The 12627-nt window shown below is 35.6% G+C and overlaps 1 protein-coding gene across 4 annotated transcripts in view; it reads left to right on the forward strand.

The window, feature by feature from the left end:
* Positions 1-12627, forward strand: part of nrf1 (nuclear respiratory factor 1) — a 112753-nt gene that overhangs the window by 17245 nt on the left and 82881 nt on the right. For 3 of the 4 annotated variants that reach the window (XM_039760991.1, XM_039760988.1, XM_039760992.1), the window contains one exon: positions 9677-9922. In XM_039760991.1, the coding sequence (XP_039616925.1) occupies positions 9700-9922 (223 nt within the window). In that variant the 5' untranslated portion in view covers positions 9677-9699. Of the gene's footprint in view, positions 1-1419; positions 1451-9676; positions 9923-12627 lie in introns of those variants that run through there. The other variant, XM_039760990.1, reaches the window with a different exon arrangement.

Genomic DNA, 12627 nt, shown 5'->3' on the forward strand with positions numbered 1-12627 from the left:
CCCCTTTAGGATTTGCTGCAAACCGGGGGGGCAGCCATCTAGCAGTTTGGGGGAGGCAGTTCCCTGTGTACATCTGCTCCCCTGGTCCTACCATTATGACAGCCTCCTGGCCAGGAAAGGGGCCTGCTCCTCTGTCACAATGGTTAAACACTGATATTGAATAATATGCTATAATGTAGTGCCCACATAATAATAATGATGTTAATATTATCAGCCCGATTATTATCTGTATCAGTAAAGTGCAGTTCACAATATTTAGAATAGAAAAAAGGCTATTATAAAGTATTAATTTAATTTTTATTTCATATACTTTATTAATAGAAATATTGTTAACAATAAAAATATGAATCAACAGAAGTAGAAAGAAGAAAAGCAAGTTTATTAATGAATAAGATATCTAGTTTAGTTAATATGATGGAATATACTACTAGTTTGATATTCTTTATACTATTAACACCCTTAGCAGTCCGTATGTTTAAGGATAATTAAGCATTACTATAGAACAATACTAAATTTATCATTAAATATTTTAATTAGGTGGCACAGTGGGTAGCGCTGCTGCCTCACAGTTAGGGGACCCTGGTTCGCTTCCCGGGTCCTCCCTGCGTGGAGTTTGCGTGTTCCCCATGTCTGCGTGGGTTTCTTCCAGGTGCTCCGGTTTCCTCCCACAGTCCAAAGGACATGCAGGTTAGGTACATTGGCGATTCTAAATTGTCCCTAGTGTGTGCTTGGTGTGTGTGTGTGTGTGTGCGCGCCCTGCAGTGGGCTGGCACCCTGCCCGGGGATTGTTTCCTGCCTTGCGCCCTGTGTTGGCTGGGATTGGCTCCAGCAGACCCCCGTGACCCTGTAGTTAGGATATAGTGGGTTGGATAATGGATGGATGGATATTTTAATTACTGTCTGACAAACTAAAGCCAGCTTTCTTTCTAACCTGCTTATGTTAATGTTGTATATATAAAATGTCATTCATTACACACAAAAAATCCTTACACTTTTCTTTTTACCTTGAGAATGTTTAAAACAAATTTTGATATAGCCATGCATATATCTTTTATTCAGGGTTATCTCATCCACTCATGGGTTAGAAACATATTTCTGATCTGCAAAAAGAATAGCTAACTACATAAGGCCATACTGTATATAATGCATTCTTGATGCATGTAGTTGTAGCCGGATGCAATTGTACAATACCAGTCAAGGTGCCACCATACAGCAGCAGTGAAGCATGTTTTCCTTTTCATTAAATTTTAGGAATATAACTATGAAAACCATTGTGAAACATATGCCAGGTAAGAGATTCGGACATTTACTTGATAGATTTTCCTGAATTGTGTTTTTTAGTATTTCCGTGAAGGTCCACTACATGACTTTAATGGGATTTCTATCTTCTATCCCATCCAGAATAGTGAAAATTCTTGGATTCTTCTTGAAAGCTCTGCTTTAAAACCTGGTTAGTGATTTTAATGCTGTGGCTCTTACCACATTCTTCACTTGCCTCCTTAGGGTTTTTGATATGGCATGTTTTTATGGCTTCTGGCTGAGCCACTGTCATGTTCATTTCATGTTCTATACAATCCCTCTCATCCTGGATGGTTTTATTTAATCAAGCCTGCAGCTTGGCCAGAGACACGTATACCATTTCGGTCAAGTCTCTTCTGCTACTTTGGTGGTGTGCTTGTCAAGATATACATCTACTACCTTGATTCCAATCCCTGTAGTGCTATTTTACATGTAGTGTTTGATTGGGTAGATTGAGTAATCCCCTTTCTGGTTTCTACTGTCCTCCTGGTACTTATTCAGAAAATGTTATTTTCTGTGTGCCATTAAATGCTTTTGTAGAAGTATTAATACACAATAGCCAAAAGAAATACAGTAATGTGGTTGGAGGAGAAGTTGTCTTGAACATCCATGCCTAACATCTTGGCAAAGAGGAGGATTTTAGATATAGACATGGCATTAGTTGAGGTTTGTACAGGGCTGTGTGTTCACATAACACGGTATTCTCAAACCTGCTTAAGTTCATTTTAGGGATACGGCTTCTTTCTTAATGAGCTACAACAACAACAACATTTATTTATATAGCACATTTTCATACAAACAGTAGCTCAAAGTGCTTTACATAATAAAGAATAGAAAAATAAAAGACACAATAAGAAAACAAAATAAATCAACAATAATTAATATCGAATAAAAGTAAGGTTCAATGGCCAGGGGGGACAGAAAAAACAAAAACTCCAGACGGCTGGAGAAAAATAAAATCTGTAGGGATTCCAGACCATGAGACCGCCCAGTCCCCTCTGGGCATTCTACCTAACATAAATGAAACAGTCCTCTTTGGATTTAGGGTTCTCACGGAAGGGCTTGATGAAGATGGTCACGTAGACTTCTGCCTTTTAATCCATCCATCATTGTTGGAGCATCATGAAGTTTTGAGTAGGTGGAGGTGGCGCAGGCCACCACCACAAAGAAACCGGAAAAACAAACGGAAAAGAGAGAAGGGGTCAGTACGGATTTTAGAGCCACCATGAATAGTTATTATGAGGAAATTGAACATATAGAGTATCCAATTAATCTTAATCTTGCATGTGCAATGTGATTTACACTAAATAAATTTAGTATTAAGCATTTTTCTATAATGTTGCATATTTGACATAGACTGGAGTGAATTATGTACTTAATAAGAGTTTTTTTCTTTTTACATTGCTGATTGTGTAAAGGTATAGGTTAATTAAGTACTCCTGGCATTGCAGTTTTCTGTTGCATCCAGAAGATACGCATGTTAACTTGATTGGTGAATTCCAATTTTCCCAGAATGTGCATGTGTTCATCTTGCGGTGAATTAACACCCAGTGCTAGTTGTTCATGCAGTTTACATACTGCTGTTTGATAGGCTCCATGTCCTTAACATCAATGTAATGAAATTAACAGGTTTAGTAAATTGGAGGATGAATATGATGGTTTTTGGAATAGTAGACATGCTTGCATCTGATTGAAGCCCTCAGATGACTGAAACTGAATTTATCTGCTTTGATATTAAAATGAATAAGTTATTATCTAGGTTTTATTAGTCATACATTTAATCAAAAATCGAGAGTTAAGAGTTTGTTTTTTTTTTTTGACTGAACTTCTGTTTCTTTCTATAATATTGTTTGTTTCTACAATAAAGTAAAGTATGCAGTATATGTAGCTGTACATAGAGGGCAGCATTGTAATGTGTAATCATGCAAGCCTTCAAGTTCAGCCAAGCAGGGTACTGTCTGAAACATTTAATTTTTTAATGTATTTAAAAGTAATCAGCAAATTATCAATATGTACAGTTTGTTACACACCTTAAAGTGGCATAAGATAGTTTTAAATATAGTATCCATTATTTCCATGAATTTCTGTGTATAATTAAATTAGTAGAAATGGAGACATAATTAGCTGTTTTGAGAATAAATGTTCAACTAGGTGCTGCTAGCAACCAAAAAAATGTATATGTGGTGTTTTCAGTTTAGAGAGAGAGAGTTTTGGGAACATGCAGATTTTTAATTTGCAAATCTGTCTGTAATACCAAGACACTGCTTTAATCTCATACAGTATAAAGACAAGCTATTTAATGTTTAGTGTAGTCAACTTAATTTTTTCATAAATATATATCCATTCTTGATATTCAGGGCCTGCAACACCTTCCATAAAAATCAGAATAGAATAATTAAGTGCTAATAATGAATTATAAAAGAAAACAATAACGTGAGTAGAAACAGATGATATATCATGCATCCAAGAAAGGCTTAGTCCTTTAGGAGCAACGATATGCCAAGAATCAAAAATGTCCTGCCAATGCATAAGAAAAATCATTCAATAGTTTAAAAACAATGTTTCTCAAAGATTGATCGAAAGGGATTTGGGTGTTTCACCCACAACACTGAATAGTATAATTAAAGGAATCAAGAAATGTTGAGAGATTTTGGTGCATGAAAGGGCAAGGATGAAAACCCAAACTGATTACCTGTTATCTCGATCCTTCTGACAGCACTGCATCAAAAACCTTCATTCATCAATAAATTATATAGCCACATATGCCCAGGAGTACTTTCACAAACCTTTATCATGTAACATAATATGTAGTTACATGCACAAATGCTTGTTATAATTGTACTATGCAAAAAGTTGTATGGTAGCAGTGTCCAGAAGTACTGTCAACTTCTGTGAGCTTGGAGGCATTTGGGATGGACCATCACACATTGGAAACATGTATTGTGGTGTACAAATCAATATTTTGGGTCCTTTTTTGGATTAAAAGATCATCCAGACTGTTACCAGCTACAAGTCCAGAAGCCATCGTCTGGGGTGGTATAGGGTTGTGTCATTGCCCTGGGCAAGAACAAGTTGTACTTCTGTGAAGGCACCATTAGTGCTGAAAAGTACTTACAGAGCAACATATGCTGCCTTTAAGACAATATCTCTTCCATGGATGTCAATGAATACTCTAGAGACAATGCAAAACCACCTTGTGCGTGCATTCTTGACTGCAGAGGAAGAGGGTGTAGGAGTTCAACTGGGCTGCCTACAGTCATAACCTGCCCCTAAGGCCAGGCTTATACTTCATGCAACGCGACTTGTGCTCCAGCGGACACTACTGCTACGCAAGCGTTGTACTGTTCATACTTGTGCGCATACTTCACATAAATCTGGAAGATTCCACCAGGTGGCAGTGCGAGATATCATCACGGTGAGAACAGGTTCAGCTTCTCTGTGTTGTGAATTGCCTGAAACACCCATTAAATTCCAAGGACATCTTGCTGCAGTATCTCTGAAAAGGATGTTTAATGATTAAATTCATCAATCCAGGGATGCGCCCATTCCAGCAAGCATCGGATGACAAAAACAATCCCTGGACAGGGCATCAGCTCATCGCAATGTGAACACAAGCACATACGTACACTGGCATTAATTTAGAGTCACCAAATTCCCAAACCATTATGTCTTTGGAAGGAAACTGGAGCACACTGTGGGAACCCACCAGGAGAACATGTGATCTCCAGGCAGGGAACACAAGGGACATGACTCCCTGCGAAGCAGACTGTGCCACCATAACATGTGTAATTATAGTATTCATTATTTAAATGAAGTTAACAAGTTATCTGTAAAATGTAACATACTTAATTTAATGCATTTCATCATGAAAGTGATATCAAGTATAAATCAAAGGATTCTGAATGTGCAGAGAGCTGGAATATAATAAATGTAATGTGTTCTATATGGCGATTGCTGCTGTCAGGTCAGGAGGAAGCCCCAGAAGCACGTAGCAATTAACAACTGGGTCAGTTTTAAGATGATGTTTACGACAGTCTACTTTAATGATAAACTAAAGTACAAGGTTAAAGTAGAAATTTTGAGATTAAAGCTTGAAATATCCACTTTAATCACAAAATATACCTTTCCACCATGTCCCTCATTTTTTTCTCTGTGGCTCAAATATGCTGCTGTACATTCTGATGATATTGTGAAGGTGCAAAAAAAAAGACGACACAGAAGATGGCATTTTCATTGTGTCATTACATTGGGGAATATGTGATACTTGAATATAAAAACACCACGAATGCATTTATATGTCACCATTTTGCTTCACCACATCGAACCATTCATCCAACATCGAAGCACACACGTAACTCCTGGAGGATCCTCAAAGTGGCTTTCTTTCACATGTAGATAGTAAACAGAGACTCTTGCGTTACATTCCGACTTTTATCCCACTGTGCTCCCCCGACTTTTTGCTGATACTGAAACTCACGCACGCATTGCGTTCATTTCGGAGGAAGTGCTCAGAGGACGCATCCAATCCCTAAGTGAGAATGTGTAGAGCATTTTAAAACACAAAATGCACCTCAAGACATTTTTGCGCAATAAATGAGACAAAATTACACCTGAAACATTTAATAAACTGATGTCTTCAGTACCTTAATGGTTAATTAAGTGTTGTGAGGAGGAAAATCCAGCATTACCAAGTGGTAAATCCTTATCTGTCCAAACTTTTTTGAAATATGTTGTATCAAAATCTAAATAATTGTTTTATTTTTGAAGAAAAAAACATTAAACGCTGGTTGTTGTTTTCAAGCCAAATATCATTTACTAATCTGTGCTTTTTTGTTTTTATTTGCCTTTTCCACACTGTCCCAGCTTTTTCACAAGTTGGGGTTGTAATACAATGCTCAATCAATGTCTGGTGATGGATTATTTTCTATTCACCTACATTAACAGCCATACATCGATTATCCAACCCACTATATCCAAACTCAACGGTTCTCAAACTTTTGTATTTTGCACTCCCTCCTTTTCTACTTGGAATAATTCTGCGCCCCCTGCATAATATAAGATAGATGAGAATAACCCATGATACAACTAACAAAGGTATGATACTCATGTGGTGTCGCGGTAGCCTATCATTTTTACTAAGATTTGCATGTGTTCGGCTAACTTCAATGAAATATTTGCAATTTATTTTTTTACTTTAATAACTGTTAAAATGCCTTGTGTGGTTTTTGGTAGTAATTCTAATCCCAAAAACAAAGAATAAATTATTTATTCTTATTTATTTTTTTATGTAAAGAAACGAGTAAATGTGTTTTAATTTTTAAAAATCTCGTAAACGAGGACACCGATGAAGTCAATCTGCGCGAGACAAACGTATTTTCGTCCGGCAAATATGATACAGCTGTTAGTTGTACCATGAAAATAACCCAATAAACAGTAAATTATTTAACTCAATTTGACAATATTGGCTACGCTGCCAATGTGGTGCAGTTGCACCGCATTATCACCTGATCTACTGTTATCCGAATGTTTGCGACAGATACCGATATGTCTTGAACTTTCTGGATTGAAAATACGTGACTATAAAAGCAGCAGCAGCAGTGCCGCTCATCAGTTAGTCATTAGATCTATGCCTTAGAAATGTTTTATTTAATTTTAGTTATAATGCATTAGTTGTGATTATATGCTTGCAAATTTAAATTTGAAATAAAAATGTAATAAATTAATTTTGATGTCTTGTTCATTTATTCGACGCCCCCATTGTACAGCTTCAGCGCCCCCCAGGGGGGAGCGCCCCACAGTTTGAGTACCGCTGTCATAACTACAGGACATAAATAAATAGCAAGACTTTACATGGTGGAACTTGTGTAGTGGAGAGGGATGAAGATTTGCATACAAGTTAAGGATTTAGTAAAGTTTTTAACCTTATTCTGAAAAATTGAAATGAAAAAGTTTAACAGTAACAGCAATTTTTTTTTGCCAGTTCCAGTATTCTATCCATACATCCACCCATCCATCCATCTTCCAAACACACACATCTAGAATAGGGGTGTGGGGAAGCTGAAACTTATCCCAGCAAGCATCAGGCACTAGGCAAGAACAGATGCTGGACAGAGCACAAGTCCATTACATCGCAAATACACACACACATGCACACACAAGGGGTCAATTTAGCAATAGCAATCCTCCTAATTTGCATGTCTTCAGATTGTGGTAGGAAATCCGATTATGGGGAGTCCATACATGTTCTACACTGGGAGACCTGGAGCTTGAATTCCACTGCACCATCATGCTGCCCTACAATATAATTTAAAGGAAACAAATGAAATGGCTGCATTGTTAATACATTAGTAGGTTAAAATTACAATTGGAGAAAATAGTAAGGTTTCTTAATTTCATGAAGTAAAATTTAGTTGATTGCTAAATAAAATAAAAAAAAAATGTTTCATTAAGTTAAAAACTTGATTATAGTCTACCTTTTGACAAAAACAAAATTTAACCACAAAGTCCTCTGCTTCCTCTGCTCAGTCCTACACTCTGTTTGCTTAATTTTTTATCATTTATTGGCTTCTCCCTTGAAATAATGTAAATTTATGCATGTATGTTATAGACATGGTTGTAATGGTATGGATTTTTAATACTTCAGTTGAATATAAAAATTAAATAATGTTGCAAACTGGTAGTGGGCATCAAAATAAACCTTTGCTTTCTGTGTTCTTTTTGTAAAATGATTGTAAGTCATTACAAATTAGTCATCATTGCCAATAAAGAGAGGCTAGTTTTAATATAACTTGACGATTAACATGAGTTAATAAATATATGATAAAATTGTATTTGATTACATTTAAAAAAAATTATTCTCACTGTAAATACTGAACAGACCCCCGTGACCCTGTGTTAGGATATTGTGGGTTGGGTAATGGATGGATGGATGTAAATACTGAAGGAAAAATGCATTAATATTGATTTCACACTGTATATAAGATATAATTTCAACAATATTTCTGCAGTATATGTGAAAATTTAGGCAGTAAGTTTCCAAACAAAAGTAAAACATTTTTAAACTGTTTGAAATCTCTTGTGGTATTCAGACAGCTTTGAATAGCATTTCCTTTAGCAACCAAAAGGGCTGCAAGATTAGAAAAACACATCACTAGTAAAGTTTTCAAGCACAGTTAACATTTGCTTACCAACAATAGAACTTAAACTAAGAATTAATTTAGATTTTTAAGAAGAATGGAAGAAAAATGGTGTATGATATGAAAAAATAGACAGTGCAGTAGACATTAGTGTTCATTTGAATTCATGGAGCAAGTCAAAGAAGTTTGCATATTTCAATTGCCCAGACTTTTCAACCTGTTAATTTTCTGGGTTGATAGCATTTACACGTGTCAGTTCAGGGGGCAGTAATCCTGGAACATGCATTAAAGGTGTACAACTACCATTGTCTGAAGTATTTTCAACTTGCTTAAAAGCTGAGCTCTTTGTCCCACTGCACATTGTGGGACACACATTCAGGCATTTCATAATTTACTTGTATACTAGAGGATCTCTTATTAATTACAGAGATTTGCATAACCATTACATTCTCTGCTCAGATGGAGAACACCAACTTATTTTCATAGTCTGATGAAGTTTTAGACATTTTTAAATAGTCCTCTCGCAAAGTTTGTTGTTTGCTATTAAAAACATTAAAAGCATTTCCAAACTTATATCCATCATTACTAGGGTTGTCTAAATTTCAAACTTCAATATTATACTAAGAAAAATACTGAAGTTTAATACCATTTTTGACACCAAATATATTAAATAATGTAAGACAAAAAATGTATTTAAATAAATTGCAATACTGTATGCATTTAAATATTATATGTATAAAACAAAAGAGAAATTTTTGTTATTAAATCAAATGCTTAAAGTAGTGAAATTGTTTATAAGGGGTAAGAGTAAAGTTCTGTAAACAATAAAACATTAAGTTTCAATCCATTCAACAGCTGCTTTCTCCAGTTATGGGGAAACTGCAACAAAACAAAGCCATCAAAATAAAAAAAAATCAAATTGCAATAATTGCTTTGCTGAGCAGTGCTTTTTATGACAAACCTCTGAAGGATACATCTTTGTAAATTATGCTTGTTTGACCATGGTGTAGGTGATCACTGTCATTTGGATGTAAAGCAAGATAAATGTTTGCAAAGTGCATAACGAATGTTATAATAACCCATCCCATGCAGTTGAATTTTCACAGTTAATTTTTGATTAGAAGATTTAAAGCTACAATAACCCTTTACATTTTTTTTTGTAAATTCTTGTTAAAACTGATTTATAACTGATTTTGAATGGTAGCATTTTATTAACTTTAGATTTTTTTTGTTTCATTTAGTCTTTTAAATTAGGCCTCCTGCAATGGAAGACCACGTTGTGAATCAGACTGAACATATGGCCACTATTGAGGCCCATGCTGTGGCTCAGCAAGTTCAACAAGTCCATGTAGCAACTTACACAGAGCATAGCATGTTAAGTGCAGATGAGGATTCTCCATCATCTCCTGAAGACAATTCTTATGATGATTCGGACATTTTGAACTCCACTGCTACGGATGAAGTTACTGCTCATCTTGCTGCTGCAGGTATGGCAGAGTGTGTGGTTAATCTGATCTATGAATGGCAGATTACTTATTTGCGAAAACTGTTATTGTCTCCCCACCTTTGCCATTTGTTACATTCAACTGGAAAATAAGTCATTTTAAAAAGTTTAAAAATGCTACATTGTAGATCCATGGATCTATATCTCAATACAGGTTTGGTGTTAAATTATAACCAGATATATTTGTCCTACTAGAGTCTATTGAATATGCACGTTGAATTAATTGGCATGGAATTAGTGTGGATGTATACCTTAAAGGAATATTCCACCCGAAAATTACTTCAGGCTTCAGTGCGTGCCAACTTTGTGATCTCCATTCTCCATGAAAAATCTAATACATTTTTTTTCTCGGCCAACACTAGAAACACTAGTTAAAGTTAAAAAATTAACAGATTAAAATAGATAAATTATTTATTGATGGATTTTTCATTTAATGTATCCTGCAATAGACAGATGAATTTTGTTTTCCTAACGTTTTTCAATAATTAATATGAAGCTGAAATAAGAAGTATTAAAATTTATGGATGAACAACTATTTAAAACCACAATGGAGAAAAACACCTTTAAATAATGAATTTTGATCTTACGATCTCCCATCTGTGTAAGATTAGTGACATAATGTTTAGTACTAAGAAAAAATATGAGTGAATGAAACCTTCTTGTGTATCTTTCATTTTTATGCAGTTAAATTAAAACTAAAAAAAATTGTCAATAGTTTATTCTCTTCTCTAAACATGTAAACAAAAGAATTTTCAAGTCCTTTGTTGTTTGTTGATGTTAGTAAAAGATTACAACTTGATAGTTTGTAATACTTCCACAGAAAGTCTTATATAAAATTAAAAATCAACAAAAGTTTTTATGATGTGCAAACTCTACTACTGAAATTATCTTTACACTTTCATCTTCATTTGTACATCAGTCAAATATCATGACTCACTATATTGCCAGAGTAGTTGTAATTAAATTAGTGTGGAATGTTTTTATTCGGGAACAGTGTACACTATATGGCTAAAAATCAGTGGACATGTGACCATCACACCTGTACCAGCTTGTTAGACATCAAATTCCAAAACCATGGACATAATATATGGAGTTGCCCCAACCCAACCTATTCTGGTAATATCATGTTCCACTCTTGTGGGAAGTCTTTTAATAAGAAGTTGGAGCCTCTTTGGGAATTTGTGCCTATTCAACCAAATGCTGTTTATGAGGTCATTTACTGATATTGTACAAGAATACCTGGCTTTCATTTGGTGTCCCAGTTCATCCCAAAGGTGTTCAGTAGGACTGAGGTCAAGGCTTTGTGCAGGCCACTCAAGTTCCCCCATGCCAAACTCATTAAACCATGTCTTTATGGATCTGGTCTTGTGCATAGTGGTACAGTCATGTTGCAACAGAAAAGGGTCTTCCCAAAGTTGCAAGCACATAATTGTCTAAAATGTGTTTGTATGCTGTAGTATTAACAGTACCCTTCACTGGAACTTAGGGGCCTACCCTCAACTATGGAAAACAGCCCCAGTCTACAGTATATTATCCCTTCTCCACCAAACTTTACAACAGGCACTGTGCAGTCCAGAAGGTAGTGTTCCTCAATATTTGCCAAACCCAGATTATTCCATCTTACTGCCAAATAATGAAACTTGATTTCCTCACTCTAAACAATACATTTCCACTACTCCAGAGTCAAATGGCCACATGCTTACCCCATACCATCTAATACTTGGCAGTGTTCTCCCCAGAAATATTTTCCAGCCGGGTGGCATGAAAAAGTAGCCGGGTGGGACGGGATGGGGAAATTTGGTGGTTTGGAAAAATAAATGTGCACTATTTTTATTAGTTAATTATTTTTAATTATTTTCCAATGCTCAATATGACTTCCTTTTTTAAGGTTTGACACTTGCGCCATAATATTTTTATTAAATTTAAGAAATATCCAATTCAGGATCCTGCAACCCTAACAAAAATTTTAAATAACAATTCTTACGACATAAACCAAGAGGCACAAGTATTGTCGCTGTCGGGAAGAAAAGTGAGAACAATGGGAAACCTAATGAAGAAAAATAAAAAATATTCTTCAAAGCCAACTTGCATATGCAGAAGGTGTCTTCAGTTAAATACTTATTCTTATTTTCTTCCTAGAGGCCCAGTTGTCTGCAGCTTTCCCATAATCAAAGTCCCCAGGATCTGGGCTCTCCAAGGAGATCAGCATGCTTTGATTCATTCGATTTCTCAAACCTGTCTTGATCATTTTAAGGGCAGAAAACCCCCTTTCACATTCAGCTGTGCTCACTGGGATCACTAGCCCAATATTAGCTAGTTTGGCTAAATTTGGAAATGACTGTTTGAGCTCTGATGTCGTTGCCATTTTTAGTAAAAATCTGTTTTGGACTGAAGTCTTTGTATGATTGACTTCTGATCATTTTTGACGCAGCAGCCCATTCTTGCCTGCTACTTTCAAATTTTAAAATTGGAGGGCTAACATTTTTGGAGTAATGATCGAAAAGAATTTCAGCAGACTCGTTTGAATCGTGAGTTTCTGCATTGAAAACATTTGAAAAGCTGGAATTAATTGGCATGTCAGGGAATCTTGCATCTAGGTGCTTGATAACTGTCTCTAGCTGTTTATCATATATTGGAGTTTTGAATAACATTACATCACTCTGTGTATAAACAATGTGAAGATCTGGC

Source organism: Polypterus senegalus, chromosome 8 (genome assembly GCF_016835505.1).
Source record: "Polypterus senegalus isolate Bchr_013 chromosome 8, ASM1683550v1, whole genome shotgun sequence".
Taxonomy (NCBI): domain Eukaryota; kingdom Metazoa; phylum Chordata; class Cladistia; order Polypteriformes; family Polypteridae; genus Polypterus; species Polypterus senegalus.